The sequence below is a fragment of the Sorex fumeus genome, unplaced genomic scaffold, assembly GCF_029834395.1.
Source record: "Sorex fumeus unplaced genomic scaffold, SorFum_2.1 ptg000003l, whole genome shotgun sequence".
NCBI classification, from domain to species: Eukaryota; Metazoa; Chordata; class Mammalia; order Eulipotyphla; family Soricidae; genus Sorex; species Sorex fumeus.
Window position 1 is genome coordinate 23,367,917 of NW_026606060.1, and position 18,929 is coordinate 23,386,845.

Sequence of the window (18,929 nt, forward strand, 5' to 3'; positions counted from 1 at the left end):
GGGCGGATCGACTCGTTAAACGTAGTCATTCCTTCGGGGCTAGTCAGGGTTGATAGGGATCTCTTCCAAGCTTTCTCCGGGAGTTTTTCCTCCCCCGGGCGCCTCCCTGAGGCCGAAGGAGCGGGATGACCTTTCGGATGGAGGAGGAAGAGATTGCACACAAGTCCCCGGGAGCGATGCACCGTCGGAGTCCAGCCCGGGCGCCCCGCACCTCGGTGGTACCTGAAGTCGGGGACTGGGAGGTGCTCAAAGGTGCCCAGGGCTTCCGTCGGGGCCGCGGGGAGTTCTGGCGCTCGATCGAGGGCTCCCAACGCCGTGACTCGTGCCCCGAGGTGAAAGAGTCACCTCCTCGGGGTGGCCAGAGGTTCCCAGCTGCAGGCGCGCGGTCCCGCCCCCGAGGGCGCGGCGCCCACGCCCAGCGCCTCGCAGCCCGCACGCCCCGGCGCAGTGCAGCAGAGCGCGCTCCCGCGCGGGGCCGAGCCGGGCCGCGCGCGCACGCGTAAGTGAGTGCGTGCGTGCGTGCGTGCGTGCGTGCGCGGGGAGGGGGGCGGCGGCGGCGGCGGGGCCCGCTCGGGCGGAGGGGGTGGGGGGGCGGGAGAGCCGAGGAGGCGGCGAGAGCGGCCGCGTAGCCGCTGGCGGCGGGGCGGGCGCTCGCCCTCCGCCTCGCCCGAGCCCCGCGAGGGTGAAACGCTTTCTCCCGGCATGCACCGGGAGGAGGGATTTAACACCAAGATGGCGGACGGCCCGGATGAGTACGAGAGCGAAGCGGGCTGTGTGCCCCTTCTCCATCCCGAGGTGAGCGGCGGGGCGCTGAGCGCACCCGCAACCCCGCAGCGCGCCGGGCCCCGGCCCTTCCTGCCGCCGCCCGGCGGACGCGCGCTCGCCGCCGCGCGAGTGTCTGTGTGTGTGTGTGCGCGCGTCTGTATGTGTGTGTGTGTGTCTGTGTGTGCGCGGGAGAGCGGATCGTGCCCGAAGTTGGCGAGAGGCAGAGCCAGGCCCGAGCGCGGATAACGGGGGAGGAGATAGCGGGGCGGGCCCGGCCGGGGCGGGCTCTGGGACGCAGTCCCGCCCGGTGCCTGCAGGACAAGCGCCGAGGAGGTGTCGGGTGCTTGGGCTGGGTCGCCGCTCCCGGCGCCGCCTTGGAAGCGTCGCCCAAGCCCCCTGGTGCTGCTTCCGAGCCTCTCGGGGGCCGCGGGTGGGGGCGGGGGGGGGGAAGCGCGTCTGCCGTCGAGGTCTTTTTTTTTTTTTATCTTCGCCCGGGTGAATAATGACGCTGCCGGTGTGTTTTCCTTTGGAGCCCACCGTGAGGTGGTGTCGGGGAGGGACACAGTTTCCGGGACAAAGTGAGGTCTTCGGGTCACCGCGGTGGTGGCATTGGTGTTGGGATCTTGGATCCCGGGCACGAATGCAGCAGGAACAACTTTGCATACCCAGGTGTTCCAATAAAGTGGTGGTGGTGGGAAATAAAATAATGCAGTAAGACCCAAGTGAGGTCCTCCTAGCTTTGTGCTGCCCTAAGGCAGCACCTCGGTGTCCTTTATTTGCAGTGTTTGTCCTTAAGCGATTCCGAAGAGAGGTCAAAACTTTGGAGCTCTCGGTTGCCTGTCCAAGTGAATCGTTACAGGTTTTTTTTTTTTTGGTTTGTTTGTTTTTTGTTTGCTTTTTGTTTTGTTTTGGAGCCCGGGGAAAGACAGTGCAACACGTTTTCCCATCACAACATGAGTATCTTTCCATGCAAGTCCACAGTGCCCGGCTCCAGCATGGGCACCGCCTGTGCTTGTTTACCTCCGAGTTTATTGCTGCTTCAGGCCTGGAGGCAGTGCTCGATGCGTTTGAGTTTTTTAACGATCTGCAGTGATTTGTCGATGGGGTGGCTGCAGGAGCTACTCGAAGAAGCGGTGCTTTTAGGAGGGGGATAAAAGGGGTGGAGACAGTGGGTTTGTTTGTTGTAGGGGCCCTGAGTCTTGGAAGTCTCAACCTGGTTACTTTGCATTAGAATGAGTCTGGAATTTGGTTTGTTCATTTGCTGGTGTTATTTACAAAAATGTGAATAAGGCAGTCACTCGTTTTTCTGTATTACCACTCAACCATCCTCTCATTCATCACCTTGATTTATTAAGAAAACAAAACACGTGTACACAGTCCCATAGGGATGTGCATAGTCCAACCTCTGTTGATAGAGAAGCCTTCTACTTTGGGTTTCTGAGAAGCAAAATAGGGCAGTAAGTTCAAACTTTTATTTTTCTCTGCTAAGCGGTAACATTTTCAGAACTGGTGTTGCAGACATTTCTCTCTTGATTTACACATCATAGGCCCCAAAAGTATATCAAGAAATAGACACGTAGTTTTCAGTTGATGCATTGAAAATAAAATATTACTAAGGGATATTTCAGTTCCTCTGTTACCATGATAGCATTTCAGATACTTAAATTTTTATCCTATAGATTTTCATATATACTGTCCATAAATCTTTGCACTGTAAAGGAGTGCATTGTTTACATCTTTAACACTAATGTTAAACATGCCAAATCTGGATATGGCTTGGTGCAGTTTATGGGGTTGAAGTTTGGATTGCCATCTAATAGAACATTACCAGGAAGTCGATTTCTTTCTCATTGGAAGTGAAAGTTGATATATATATATTCTACCTTCCGTTCCTTTTTATCTAACGCAAGGTTTGATTAGTTTATATGCTCTGAGTCATCAAAGGTAAGCCTCTGAGTAACCTGCATCAAGGCCCTACTTTCCATATCATTTTTTTTTGTACTTAAAACTGATGCAGGCATAATGAGAATTCTTTTAATTTATTGGCATTTGCATTCTTGGGGTTAGCTGCTTTGTAGATTCATCCTTAATTTAGTATTAATTTAATATTAATAACTAAATATGCTGTGTGGGGATTGAGATAACTATTCTTTTGTTGTTAAAGCAAGCCGCGTTTTTAGTTGCAAAAAAGTCAAGTGCCCTACTGCTGTTCCAAACCCTAAGGGTACTGTCACACCTTTTTTGAATAGACTGTGGGCTTTGGTCAAAGACTTGTGCTCCATTTCTGGATTTGCAGTCATTATCCAAGTGACCTCAGAGAACCATTTAATATGTGCCTAAGGGTACTGTCTTAAATGTGCGCCTGAGGCACATCTAGGATGCTCAGTCATACTATTTCTTCTCAACTATTTGTTGACTTTTACTTTGATTTAAATTTAGAAACTAGAATGGGTTTTAATTTAGTGGAATGAATCCACCCACCCTCCCTCCCTCCCTCGCTCCCTCTTTTCCTCCCTTCCTCCTTTTTCCCTCCCTTCCTTCCTTCCTTCCTTCCTTCCTTCCTTCCTTCCTTCCTTCCTTCCTTCCTTCCTTCCTTCCTTCCTGTTTTTTTGGGCGGCTACACCCAGCGGTGCTGAGGGCTTACTCTTAGCTCTGTGCTCAGGAATCACTCCTGGCAGTGCCAATGATTGAACTAGAGTCAGCTATGTGGAAGGCAAGCTCCCAAACCCCTGTAATCTCTCCAGCCCTTATTTTACTTTTATTTCATAGTTAGCATTTTGTTAACGAAATAGTTTCTCACAAAGTATTTGTTGAATACATGAGTTATTTGTAGGATAAAGAAACTATCTATTAGTTAAATATTCTGTTAGTATGCAGACTGCTCAGATTAACCCCTTCTTAGGGTATTATGTAATTTGATGGACAGTGAACCCTTGCTTTTAGAGATATTTGCAGTGGGAAGCTATTTCTAAGTAAGTAAATCTATTTTTGTCATATAAACATTTGTTGGTCCTCTTTGGGTCAGCCTTTGTACTGGGTCCTTAAGACAGATTTTTTGCGGTAAATGTAATATAAGGAGCCAACACTCTAATGACCCACCAAGAATCTGGGCTCTGTCTCTCACAGTTGTCCTGGTCAGATTACTTTAATTCATTGTTAAATCTGGTGAATAGTGCTTTCCTCTTTGAGAGAATAAGGTTTCTTAGGCACTCATCATGGATTTTGGCATGCAGTCTGCAAGGCAGATCTGACCCTCTAAAGGCCTTGGTTTCTATAGACTGCCCAGGATTTACAGTGTTTCACCTTAAGATTTTTTATTTTATGATGGCATGAACACTGCAGAACCTGGCAAGCTCCTGGTGACATATTCGATATGCCAAAAACAGTAACAACAAGTTTCACAGTGGAGATGTTACTGGTGCCCGCTCGAGCAACTCGATGAACAAACGGGAGGACAGGGCTACAGTGCTACAGTGATGCTATGAAAGCAGGAGGCATTCAGTAGAGACCATACTTAGTGTTTGAAGTTTTGATCTTTTCTCAGGCTAGTGATAACTATAGGATTCTCGCATCTTTCTGTATTCCTTTGAGTTTGATTCCTTCTTTCACTTTCCATTTTTCACTGGGGCCAAACCCACGTCTGTCCTCTGGATTTACTCCTGGGTCTATGCTCAGGGATTAATCCTGGCAGGACTCAGGATTTGAGGTGCTGAGGACTGAGCCAGAGCTGGCTGCTTGCAAGGCAAGGACCCTACTTTATGTATGATTTTTCCAGGCCTTTCCCCTCCCCCCCTTTTAAGAGTTTTTAAACTTCTACTTTTTTTAGAGGTTTTTTGTGCGAATAGATTTTTTAAAAGATGTGTACATTTGTAAGAGGAGTGTTTATTGAGCATCTGCGTATGGATGTTGACGCTTGGTTAGTCATAAAATCATTACGTACAGAATAATGCATTATACAGTGACAAAGGTTACTGTAACCTTTTGATTTCTCAGGATGTGTTGAATGGGTTTATTATTTTCTTTTCTTAGGACATATGCTAGGGTGTGTTAAGGTAATTAGGTTGGTTAGTCAGATTTTAGTTTTTTTTTTTTAAATTCAATCCCTAACAGCCATATAATCCATAGAGATATTATTTCAAGTAGCAAAATTATGTGGAGTTCTCCCTTGAAGCATTATCTGTACCCTAATATTTTAATCAGATATAATTACAGACAGATAATCCAAGAAGAAACTATCAAATAATTTGACTTTACCTGTAAAGGCCAAGTACTGAATATTTTTAAATTTGTGGATCATATAGTCTTCTAGTAACTTCCTATTTCTGGCTTATTTTTTCATTTATTTTATGTAGGAGTATTGTTATTTATTCAGCCGTTGATTAGGTTGATTGAATTGGGCATGAAGTCCACCGTACTTTTTTTCTTTTTTATAAATGTATTAATTGAATCCCTGCGAGAGCAGTTACAAAACTTTTGGGTTTAAGTCTCGGTCATACAATGATGAAACACCCGTCCCTTCACCAGTGCCCCTTCTCCACCACCAAAACCCCCAGTATACCCCCATCCCACACCCTCCCCCTACCGTGGGGTAGATGATTTCCACATTACTCTCTCTCTACTTTGATTACATTCAAAATTTTGACACTAGACCCACCATTATTATTTGGGATTTTACCCTAATACTCAGATCTGCTGAAAAGAAAACTGTAGACAATTTGTTTTCTATTGTTGGTCATGAATAACATATGATGTCGCACGGCCATAGCAGTGGCTGTGCGCCATATTAGAGTTCTAAAATTTTGACAATTAAATCTGGAGGGATTTCTGCCAAAACCTGTTGGGTTCCTAGATTTGTTCCTGAGTTTCTTGGATCATGACTGTTAAGCAGTTTGATCAGGAGCCAGAGAAGCCATTCGTGGGTGGTGACTTGGTCTTATTGGCATGGGGAGGGAAGGGCTGGCTCCACCCCCATCCCATGAGCCCTCCCCCCCCCCCCGCCCCCATGTGTTTCATCATTGTGGGCCCAAACCTGACTGTCTAATGGCCTCTGGGTGATGGTGGCCACCGAGCCACCAGGGGGAATAGGCCAAGGCAAGAAACCTATTCCCTCCTGGGGTGGCCTTGCGCAGGTAACCTACTGCAGGGACCAGAAGCATTTCTGCCAAAAGCTGCTGGATTCTGAGATTTGTTTCTGAGTCTCTTGGATCATGGCTGTTAAGCAGCTTGATCAGGAGCCAGAGAAGCTGTTCGTGGGTGGCGACTCGAGGTCTCGTTGGGGCGGGGAGGCCCTGCATGTCTCGGCACTGTGGACGCAAACCTGACTGTCCAATGGCTTCTGGAGGATTGTGGCCACTGAGCCACCAAGGGGGAGCAGGTGGAGGGACGGCACCCTTTCCCCCCTGGGGGGGGCCCGACGCTGGTAACCCATTGCGGGAACTGGATGCATCTCTGCCAAATGCCGCTGGGTTCTGAGGTTTGTCTCTGAGTCTCAGGGATCATGGCCGTTAAGCAGTTTGATCAGGAACCAGAGAGAGCTTGCCTCCAATTATATAGCTGAGCCCGAGGTGGTTTGTTGGTGTGTCTCCCACATACCTAACTTTTGGCCTTTTACTTTCTTGGTAAACTTGGCCCCAAGTTAGTGGGGTCCTGCCAAAGGCACAGCAACAGTTTTGCGGTATCTAATGCATTCACCTCACAGGTACAGATTGACCTGCTGGTGTCACCGTATCTCATGCATTTTTGGCTTTTTTAAAATGAAAGTAGTCACCACCATGGAAATAAAGCGTGTGCTGTGTGCCAGTAAAGCTTTATATATAAAATCAGGTGGTCAGAGGAAGCTCCATATATGAAGCATGCATATTGTGTGACTTTTATGTGCGTACTTTTATTCAGCCTGATAGATAATAATGGTAAATGGTCATACCTACCAAATTATAGCTGTGAGATGGCACCATCATTCTACACTATCCGGGTTTTTAATATTAACACAATTTTTACACCATTTTATACTTACTCTAAGTTTGTAGAAAATCTGACTTAGAGAGTGTGTAACTAACTTTCTGGTAAGTGGCAGAACATGTTTGAATTTTCCCCTACCTTCATAGTAAAGTATATTGTGATAGTGATGATTTGATTGAATGTTATTTACAAGAGACCGGCTAGCTGTAGTTGTTTATAAATGTGTTTATTTACTTTCTTTGGGTTTTCTTTTCTGGAGTTTTGGGCCACGCCAAATGGTGCTAAAAGTCTCTTCCTGACTTTGTGCTCAGGAATCTCTTCTGGCAGTGCTCAGAGGATCATATCCAGTGCCAGGGGTTTGAGCCAGCGTCATTGGAATGCAGGACTGGTGCTTCAATCTTTGTGCTATCTCTTCAGCCTGTCCTCACTTTAAAAAAGTGAAGAGTTTTACGACCAGAGAGCACAGTCGTATGCTTGTTTTGCTCACAATCACCTGAGTTCAATTTCTGCTACCCCGTATAATCCTTGAATCCTGCCAGGAGAGATCCTTGAACCCAAGCCTGGAGTAAGCCCTGAGTATTGCTGTGTGGTTCAAAATTTTTTTTTTTAAATTCACGGCAAAATTGAGCATGAAATACATACATTTCACACATATCAGCTGCTGTAACAGCTCTCTCTAGTTCCTAGCAACATCCTGCATTAGTTACATTTGACTCATTGTTATCACCAAGTTCATATTGTACTGCAGATTTCACTTTTGTATAAATTCCGTAAGTTTTGATCTATATACAGTGCTGTATCCAACGTAATATACAAAATAGTTTCACTGTTATGAAAATCCTTTGTGTCCCAGTCAGTTCATCCTAATTTTCCCCTAATTCTTCTGACCCATTTCCTGACTTCTTGTTGCTAGGTTTCCCTCTTGTGTCTGAAGATCAGTCTTTTGAAAGTTGTATTTTCTGGTGGTTATATCAGGGCATCGCCTTCATATTTAGCCTTGATGCTTGCCAACAGGATCCTTTAGTTGTGTGCTTGCACACTTGCACTTTTTAGTTGTATTCATGCACATTCTGGTTATAGTGCTTTGGGATTGTTTTTGTTTTTTGTGGTGCTGGGGATAAAGGATTGAACCTAGGGCTTCACATGTTCCAGACAAGTCTCACACTGCTGAATCACATCCCTGACCAATCCTTTTTTTCACAAAGACATTCTGATCATCACTGATATTTTCACTATTTCCATCTTTACTATTATAATGTCATGCACTGGGAACTATGTCAGATAGCCTTCTCAGATGGACTTCTTTCACTTAATATTTAAAATGTCTTAATATCCTTCATAATTTGATTTTTTTAAACACTAAATTATATTCTATTGTTTGATGTGGCATGCTATATTATTCATTCACCTGAAGAACATGTTGATTATTTCTGTGTTTTATCTATTATCGAAGTTATGGAATGGCTGGAACTAAAAAAAACTCATTTATTTTGAACCATCATTATAAGTTGGCAGAGTTTGTATTATAGACTAAATTATGTGACTTTAAACTCAAGATTGACCTCAAACTTATTTAAACTAAGATTTAAAAAATAAAATTAAGAGTTATGATCAGCTCTTCTTATTAAAGAGATTCTAACAGCACTTTCTCAAGGGCTACTTCTTTATTATTATTTTATAAATTTATTGAGTCATCAGTGTAGTTACAGAAATTCAGCATTTCCAACACCGGTCACACCAACCATTATTTTCCATATACCTTCCCACCACCATTATTTTCAATTTTTCCAACCACTTCTTTAAGCCTGCTCTCTGAGCAAGCCCTCAGTAATTTATTTTATATTGCTTGTTATAAATAATTTGCTAAGAGGATGTTCCCTTAGAAAAAAGTTAGTGAAGATTGTTGACTCATCTTGAAGCCATTAAGTCTTTGTATAAGAGATTACTAAGGTGTTGTAGCAGCTTAAGCTTTCTGTGTTTCTGTTTTGTTAATCAAGATTGGTTGCCTTTTACATTACATCCCATTCAATCTGGTATGTTACTCATTTATCAGTGTTGTAGAGTTTGAGATGTTCAGAGTAACAAATTTTTAATGGGGTGATATAGCTGGAGTTAAATTTTTAACAGGGTGGCAGTTTGGGGGCTGGTGTGTGACTCCAGGGGTTTCCAGAAGTACAGGGTGATAGGTGAAGGTAGCCCATCCCATACTCCATGAAAGCCTGGAGATTTCAGTCACAAAACTTGCAAACCTGAGTTTTTCAACAGATTAATATCTGGATAAGGCTGGTGTGAACAGTGGATTCTAGCTGGGTGTATGGTGGCAGTTGTAGAGTGTGCAGGTTTTCTGCTGCTGGGGCTCTGTTTGGGCAGATTCTGGGCTCACCTACCCACCTCTAGGGTGCCCCTGACTACCTAGCCTTGCTCAGAGTCCTGAAGAAATTCTCAAGGACTTTGAGTAAACTTTTTAAGTGGAAATAATAAAATTACATTTTCTTTAAGACCTTTATTAGTGTTAAAATTTTTTTCTTCAACTTGCTTTAGATTCATAAGGCAAAATAGACTTTCATTAATAAAATCTCCCGAGAGAGGAAGTAAAATAACATAGGTGTGGGTTGGGCTGTAGGTAAATATTTTCAGTAATAGATCTATGACCATTACTGATGAGAAGCTAAATGGTGCTGGGCTTAATTTGAGGTACCTTCCCGTAGGTGTTTTTGAAGAGTCACAGCATAGTTTGTATTGTTTTTTGCTAGAACACATTCTATTAAGAGAGCTTTCTTTTGGGAGGGGCTGAGTGAGGTCCACACCCTGCAGTGCTCAGGGCTTACTTCTGGCTCTGTGCTCATTGATCACTCTTGATGGGGCTTTGGGACCATGTTGGAGTGTCTGGAATCAGATCCTAGTTGACCATGTGCAAGGCAGGCACCCTACCTGCTATATGATCTTAAGAGAACTTTTGGGGGTTATATTTTAGGCACTGTAGCATGATTCAAATTCTTCTAATAGCTGTGTGATCTTGAACAAATTATTTTTTCAATTTTTTTTTCAATGCTTCTTGGGTCACACCCGGCCATGTATAGGGTTTACTCTTGGCTCATGCACTCAGGAATTACTCCTGGTGGTGCTCGGGGGATCATAGGGATGCTGGGAATCGAACCCTGGCTGGCCCTGTGTAAGGCATACACCCTACCCACTGTGCTATTGCTCCAGCCCCAACAAATTACTTCTTTATACTTCAGTGTTCTTGTTTAGAAAATAGAGATAATTATAATTTCTACCTTTAGGTTTCTTAGATTAAGTTGAGCTGACATGGCGTATTTTGTAGATTTTATGTGTATATCTTGCATTTTACTATTTCAAAATTGGAGTTTGTCTTAATCTGAAAGTTGCCTGTTGCTTTTGGCCAAGTGGTAGGAGTGATTTGTTGTACATGTGCAATCTTTGTGATTATTCCTGGAGGCATGATTGTATATTTGCAGCCCCCATATCAGTCAGCAATCTGTTTAAAGGATATTTGAGGAAAGAATATGACTCCTGGTTGTTTTTTGACAACTGTGGATACCTTCTGGTAAGATCAAGAAAATGTTAGCAGTGTGTATCACTGGCTTAGAAGGAAATCTCAGATAATAATCACACATTCTCTTTAGATATCCTGCATGTATTCTTGTTGGCTCACAAAACAGTATTATAATGAAAAATGTGAACACTGAGAATTGTAGGTTGAAAAAGTGATTTTAAAGTGGCTAATCTTAAACATGAAGTTTCAGCAATGACCACTTTATTTAGTTTGTATGTCTTCTTTTGGTATATCCAGTGTGATGTATAGGAAAACTCTCTAGGATTGGAGGGGGCATTTAAGTGGGGGAGGGCATGCCTTGCATGTGAGAGTTTCCTCTGAAGCATTGCGTGACCCTATGCCCTGAGTGCTGCTCTGTATAGCCCTGTGCCTCCCAGCACTGCCAAGTCTGTGCTCTAACTTCATCAAGTTAGAGCATCTAAGTACCCCACATCAGTAGGCACGCATACCGGACCTTGTTCCTCCACCCAACTCTTACTGCTCTGGATACCCTTATTTAAAAATCTGTTTAAATTAGCCTACTAGTGGTCTTTTAACTATTTAATAAAAAAAAATCTAAGTGATAAGAGAGTTGTAGTTCACAGTGTTTTCTATTTTTTTTTTTTTTTTTTTGCTTCACTGAGTGGTGCTCAAGGATTCTTCCTGGCTTTGCACTTAGGGATCCTGGTAATTCCTAGGGGACCATATGAGGGTCTATGGTGTTACTCTCATATACTTTCAGTGTAATTACAAATACTTATTTTATTTCCATTAATCTGTAATCACTCAGGAGTAGACTGTCAGTATTATTTTCTAAGAAAATTTTGCTTTCTGATTGAATGCCAAATACTCAGATATTTAGACATTAATTAACTTGATTTTTAAAATTTCAAAATTCAAAAAATGGGGTAGGAAGTGAGCAAAATCTTCCTCAAGGAAGAAATTCAAATGGCCAAAGGTGCATGAAAAAATTCTCTATATCACTAATCATCAGGGAGATGAAAATCAAAACAACAGTGAGATATCATCTTATACCACAGAGACTGGCACACATCCAAAAGAACAAGAACAGTAAGTGCTGGTGTGGATTCGGGGAGAAAGGGATTCTCATCCATTTGGTGGGAATGCCTACTGATCCAACCTATTTGAAAAACAATATGGATATTTCTCAAAACACTAGAAATTGAGCTCCCATTTGACCCAGCAGTACCACTTCTGGGAATATACCCTGGGAGCCCAGAACACATGATGAAAATGTCATCTGCGCTTCTCTGTTCATTGCAGCACTATTCACAATAGCAGAATCTGCAAACGACCTGAGTGCCCAAGAACAGCTGTCTGGATAGAGAAACTGTGGTACATCTATACAGTGGAGTACTACACAGCCCCAAGGAAAAATGGAAGTCACGAAATTTGCTCGTGAATGGATGAACATGAAGAGTATCATGCCGAGTGAAATGAGTCAGAAGGAGAGGGACAGACATAGAATGACTGCACTCATTTATAGGATAGAAAAACATAGTATGAGACTAATACCCAAGGACAGAAAAACCAGGGGCCAGGAAGATTGACCCATGGGTGGAAGGTGGCCACAGTATATGGGGGGGGGGGGGGCGGGCAGACATGATAGAGAAGGGACCACTATGACAATAATAGTTGGAAATGATCATTCTGGATAAACACTCAGTGTTGCAAGTAGGTAAAGGGATATGATAGCCTTTCAGTCAAAAGGGACAGGAGGTGGAGAGAGGGAGGAAGGAGGTGTTTGGCATAGAGGCAGGTGGTGGGGGAGGCAGGAGGGTAACTGGGGACATTTGTAGTGGGAAATGTATACTGGCTTAGAGACAGTGTTAAAACATTGTATGACTGAAACCTAATTATAAACAGCTTTGTAACTTTATCTCATGGTTATTCAACTAAAAAATAAATAATTTCATTATTTGGAACTTTGTTTTTTTATTTTCTTTATTTAATTTAATTTATTTTAATTTTTTAAATTTTTTTATTTTTTTGCCTTTTGGGTTACTCCTGGCTCTGTACTCAGGAAATACTCCTGGCGGTGCTCAAGAGATCATATGGGATGCGGGGAATCGAACCCTGGTTGACTGAGTGCAAGGCAAATGCCCTACCCGCTTTACTATCCTCCAGTCCCAGCTTTGCTTTTTTTTTAACTTTTAAATTTTTTCCTTATTTATTTCTGACTTCTACTCAGATCTCTTTAATAGCCACGTCCAATTGCCCACATACCACATTTCACATGACGGATATGTCGTTCCCAATGTTCTCCCTTCCGAAATCCAACATGCCATCTCGTCGGTAAAGAAACAAAGAGCACCTGGCCCAGACAAGATCAGACCTGAACATCTGAAGAACTTACCATCAGTACTCATCAATACACTGGCTCGGCTCTTCACACGCTACCTGTCTGAATGCAAGGTTCCATCCCAATGGAAAACCAGCAGGACTGTACTACTATACAAGAAAGGAGACATCCACGACATTGGCAACTATCGCCCAATCTGCCTATTGTCTGTCATCTACAAACTATTCACTCGAGTCATCCTGAATAGGATTAGCAGAACACTAGATGAAGGACAACCATGTGAACAAGCTGGATTCCGCAAAGGATTCAGTACCATCGACCATATCCACACAATTACTAAGCTCATTGAGGTTTCTCGGGAGTTCAAGATGCCGCTCTGTCTAACGTTCATGATTTAAAGAAGGCCTTTGATTCTGTTGAGACGGAAGCGGTCATGGAAGCCCTAGCCAATCAGGGCATACAAACTCAATACATCAGGATCCTTCGTGAGCTCTATTGCAGATTCACTACCAGGATCTCACCATTCTACAAAGAAGTAATCATCCATATCAAGAGAGGGGTTCGGCAGGGTGATACCATTTCACCAAAACTCTTCAGTGCCACCCTCGAGAACATCATGCGACGACTGGAATGGGAAAGCATGGGAGTGAAGATAGATGGTCGGCAACTACACCACCTCCGCTTTGCTGATGACATCGTTCTAATAACACCAAACATCAGCCAAGCGGCACAAATGCTGAACGACTTTGACCGTGAATGTGGAAAGGTCGGATTACAGCTGAATCTTATGAAGACAATGTTTATGAGAAACAGCCTTGTTCCTGATGCTCCATTCACTCTCAACGGAACCACCATCTCCGAATGCAACAGTTATATATACCTAGGTCGAGAAATCAACATGATGAATGACCTGGCACCTGAGTTGCGCAGGAGGAAGAGAGCGGCTTGGAATGCCTTCAAGAGCATTGAAGAAATAACCAAAAGGACAAAGAACCCCCAGCTACGAGCACATCTCTTTGATTCCACTGTTCTTCCTGCATTAACATATGCCTCAGAGACCTGCACCCTACGAAAACAGGATGAGAATGCTATTCGGGTCTCTCAAAGAGGAATCAAAAGAGCTATGCTTGGAATATCACGATTCACTCAAATGAGAGATAGAATCCGGAGTTCTGATCTTCGTCAATGCTCAAGAATCAGGGACGCTGTCTCATTTGCCAAGGCATCAAAAATCAGATGGGCTGGACACGTAATGAGGTTTACAGACAACCGCTGGACTAGAGCCATTACTGATTGGATTCCACGGGACATCAAAAGATCACGTGGACGCCCACCTACAAGATGGTCAGACTTCTTTGTCAAGACCCTGAATGATCGGTTTGAGGCTCTGCATGTTCCTAGAACGAACAGATACCATTGGGCTACGCTAGCGCGCACCCGGGATGAATGGAGACGTTACTGGCACCCGCTCGAGTAACTCGATGAATAACGGGGATTAAGTGATTTAAGTGATTAAGTGATTTATTTCCTTTATTAAATGTGCACAGTTGAATGTAACCAAATCCAGAACACATGCGACAATGTAGAATCTAACAGCAGAGCTACATTATAGCTCTAAACAGTCTCTAAATCCAACCAATCTGTGTTGTGGCTTGCATTTTGAAAATAAACATACTATTTGGGCTAGAGAGATAATACGGGGTTGAAGTGCTTGCCTTGCACACACTGACTTGGGTTTGATCCCTGACACCCCATTTGGTCCCCTAAGCACTACCAGGATTGATCACTGAGAACAGGACCAGAAATAGGCCCTGAACACTGCTAGGTATGGCTGCCAAAATCTGCACTTCCCACCCTGCTCAAAAATTTGAAGGGCAATGAGGTGTATAGTGAAAGGTAAAAATGTTCTATATTTTCTTGTTTAACGCTCACGTGGGGTGTAGGATAACATTGGTTTGTCCTTTCTGCCTTGCCACAGGGAGCTTAGGTTTATTGGGTTACTCCCATCACAGTGCTCCCATTCCTCTGTTTATCTGTAACCTCTTTCTTTGTGCGCTTCTTCCCCAACTAATCACCTTTATCTCCTAACAAGACCCTGATAACTTTAAATATTGCTTTTTCTCTTCTCCTTTGCATAGTTAATTCAGAGCAATGTCCTTTTTGTATAGACACAGGAAGACAGTTAATGCTATGCTTTTGTAACTTGGGAGTTAATTGACTGAATAATATTCACTCCTGGGCATCTGTTCTCTCAACTTAAGCCTTAGTTGCCCTTACTTCCTACCACCCCCAAAGCAGGGTCCTGACGAGGAACTGGATGGACCCAGGGCAAGTTGTGAGCTACCCTGGCATTGAAATGGACCAGGCCAAAGTGCCATAGTACTTAAGAGTATGGTAATGGACAAATTCTGTCATGATCCAAAAAGTAACAACTAGATTAGGACCCTGCTGGGGTTAGGAAAGACTCATCTGGCCTGAGCACTGTAGTCTGAGATCTATAGCAAGATGTCTCCAGGAGAGCCATCCTACAGCTTAATGTATCTTTTACTGTGTCCATACAAAATAATATTAGGTAGAATTAAGGTGTTAATTACAATGTTAATTAAGTTATTGGACTAAGGAAAGGAGTAAAACCCCTAAGTGGCATTTTGCCATTCAGTCTAATCCCCTTGGCTGCAGGTGATCTGGAAGGACTTTGATATGTTGATTGTGCTACCAGACCTAGCGGTCTGGTTGCTACTCCTAATGCCGGGGAGTTGGTGAGAGATGAGAGAGACCAAGGTGATGAGTGGGAGCGCGGAGAAACTAGCAAGGGGGACAGGAAGAGACTGGAATGGGGAGCGTAATGAGATTGGAACAGGCATTCTCCATTGGGGAGAATGGAATAAATGACAACTGATCATCAACGAACTTAGCCCTCATTTCTTCCTCCGTCCAACCATGGCATCGGCCATTCCAGGTGGTGAAGCAGCGCAACGAGAGAGAGCCACTGGGTTTTCCCAGTTGTCTTATGATTACACAGTGGGGCAGTTCAAAAATTCTAAAATCTATGCTATTAATATATGACAAGTACTGCCCTTGACAAAATTTTAGTGACACTCCTTTGTGTACTCCAGCTTTAGAAAGAATCATGTTGGGGCTAGAGTGATAATAGAGCAGGTAGAACATTTGCCTTACACGTGGCTGACCTGTACATTCCTTTGAGCACTACCAGGAATGATGCCTGAGTCCAGAGCCACGAGTAAGCCTTGAGCACTGCGTGTCCCAAAAACTGAAAGAAAAATAGAAAAAGGAAAAAAAGAAAGGGTTCTGTTAAGATAGTTTGGAGAGAATTTGGGATTCCCTCTTGCCTGTGTTCAGCAAGAACCTCATTAAGTTGGTTTAGTAACAATACCTTTATTATCATAAGTCTCACCACTTAGCACTTTCCTGTACTCTGAGCCCACCACTCTTGTTGCTGACTATAAATCCCCACTTGATGTATGTATAATATGGAAGTGAGCCCAGATTTATACCCTGGACTTCTTTCTTTTTCCTCCTGCAATAGCTCCCTGAATAAATTCACTTCAAACTGCTACCCAGCCCTGGTTTTGACAGAACCTCACTCTGTAAAATTTTCAGGTGCAGAAGAGACAAATTCTTTAGTTGTCTTCTAAACCCTCCTCTTTAGCTTTTTTACCAGTGATTAGGTCTTAGAGTTCCTTCTGCCAAGGTAACTTTCGAGTATCTTTCAAGATGTTTCTAGCCTGTTGCTCTGCTAGAATTACCTTTAACTGAACATCACTGTTCAGTCAGAAGAAGCCTCTTTTCTGACTATGAACTGGGTGAAGGTGTCTCAAACTACAACAAAGGATCAGTGTCTAGAGCATATTTAAAAGAGCAACAATAATAAGATAATTAGAAAAAAGATTGACAGGAGATACTTTTATGGACTAAATTTATTCCACAAATCTTCCTAATGCCAGTTGAGAAGCATACTGCATACTGATTAGATTTCTTCAGATGGTCAAGATCATCAAAAACAACAACAAAAAAGTGGTGGTTTCTGAGGAGTGGTAGCAGCAGCAGCAGTCCAGAGGCAAGGAGAGAGACTCTCTTCTACCAACTCCCGGCCTGAGAAACCAGCAGGGGGCAAGACACACTACTCCCACAGAGACCTCACTAGCGTTGGTGGAGATGGGGATAGTGAAGGGAGAAAGACATATATATCTCCACCATGGTTTTTGGGCAAATACTGTAATACTGAAGACCAATTAGAAACAACTCTGTATAATATCTCTGTAAAGGATTTCAGAGTGGAAATGTTTAGGATGTTAATTGAACTCAAAGAGATAATGGAATAGATAGCCAGTAAAACACAAGAAGATGTGAGAGCGTAAATGAGAACCCTGCAAATGACAGAACTGAAAAACTTGCTAGACAAAAACAAACAAACAAACAAAAAACAACCAGTCAGCTGGAAAGCCTCACTAAGAGAGTGACAGCTGCTGAGGATAGAATTAGTGAATTCCAAGTAAAGGTACAGAAAACCTTCAGACAATAGTAGAAGATGGAAAAAGCCTCAAAATAAACAGGTAAGAGAGCTTTGAGATGAATTCAAGAGAAATGACATAAGAATCATCAGGGTACTTGAGGGTTAGGAAGACAACCCTGACGAAGAAGCAGCAGTCAAAGCCATCATTGCTGAAAAGTTCCCAGAGCTGAAGAGCAAATGCATCCAGATCTAGGAGGCCCGAAGGGTACCAGCTAAAAGAGATCCAAATAAAAATACCCCAAGACATATCCTAATCAGAATGAAAAAAAAATAGATCAGGATAGAATATTGAAAGCAGCAAGATCAAGGAGAAAAATTATATACAAAGGAGCATCCTTATGATTTATAGCAGATTTAGCAAATGAAAGCCTCCAGGCCCCGAAGACAGTGGTGGGAGATGATTAAAAAAAAGTCAATGGAATGAATACCTCACTAAAAACTTCGCCCAGCCAGATTCTCATTCACATTTGAAGGAACAGCACACTACTTCATGGGAAAACAGCAGCTCAAGAACTTCATAGAACAAAACCATCCTTACAAGAAGAACTAAAGGGACTACTTTAAGACATCAAGACAAAGCCCACAAACGAACACACCAGAGTTCTACAGAAAGATGGCACAAAACTCGTCTTTGACAGTGGCAGGATGGATTAGAAAAGTGAGCTCAACATTCTGTTTTCTGCAAGAAACACATATGAATAGTCAGAGCAAACATTTGACTCAAAGTCAAAGGTCCAAAGACAGTTCTTCAAGCAAATAACCCCTACAAAAAGGCTAGGGTGGCCATACTGTGTTAGATAACATAGACTTCAGGCTCAACAAGGTTATAAGAGAACAGCGAGGGTCATTTCTTAATGATGAAGGGATATGTAAAGCAGGAAAAACTCACACACAAGTACACGCACCTACTGAGTGACCAGCAAAATACTTAAAACAATTGTTAATACACTTGGAAAAGGACATTAATAGCTATAAAATAGTAGTTGCAAACTTCACTACCTTTATCACCTCTTGATAGATAACAAGTTCATTAAAGAAATACTTGCTTTGAAGGAAAAATGGAAAGAGAAAGAGGAAAAATGAAAAAATAGCTTCATATATGACTCTGTCTCTTCATGACTTTTCATCCCCCAAAGCCACATTCTTTTCCAATGCACAAGGGACATTTTCCAAAATAGACAACATGCTGAAACACAAAACATACCTCCACAAAGTCAAGGGGATACAAATCATACCAAGTATCTTCTCAGACCATTATGCACTGAAAACAGAAGTTAATCACAAACAGTAACAGAGAAATAACTCAAACACCTAGAAATTAAATAACTCATTACTAGTCGGTCAGAGGAAATCAGAAGAAATTAAAAGATTCATGGGAACAAATGAGAGTGAGAACACAAACTACCAAAATGTGTGAGATATACCAAAAAGTGGTGTTAAGAGGAAAATTTCTAGCTATGCAAACATTAATCAGGAAGGAAGAAAGGGTCCACATTAAATAATTTGACTGTACAGCTTAATAAATAAATATGACCAACAAAAAGGAACTCAAAGCAAGAGGAAGGAATAATAAAACTCAGGGCAGAAATGAAGGGGGATGTCACGACAGATACCCCAGAAATCCAAAGGATCATCAAAGATTACTTAGAGAATCTCTGTGCCATGAAGCAAGGGAAACTAGAAGAAATGGGTAAATTCATAGAAACTCTGATAACATCCCAAGGCTGAACTAAGATAATTTGGAGCACCTATCATTATTAAGGAAATTGAAAAGATAACCAAAGTCTTCCCCA

The 18,929-nt window shown here is 42.8% G+C and overlaps 1 protein-coding gene across 1 annotated transcript in view; it reads left to right on the forward strand.

Annotated features, from left to right (window-relative positions):
* The first annotated feature begins 600 nt into the window (after window positions 1-600).
* The window catches only part of ZDHHC17 (zinc finger DHHC-type palmitoyltransferase 17), a 97,381-nt gene continuing 79,052 nt past the window's right edge, over window positions 601-18,929 (forward strand). The window contains exon 1 of the mRNA XM_056114585.1: window positions 601-795. Coding sequence (XP_055970560.1) covers window positions 703-795 — 93 coding nt within the window. The 5' untranslated portion in view covers window positions 601-702. The remainder of the gene's footprint in view (window positions 796-18,929) is intronic.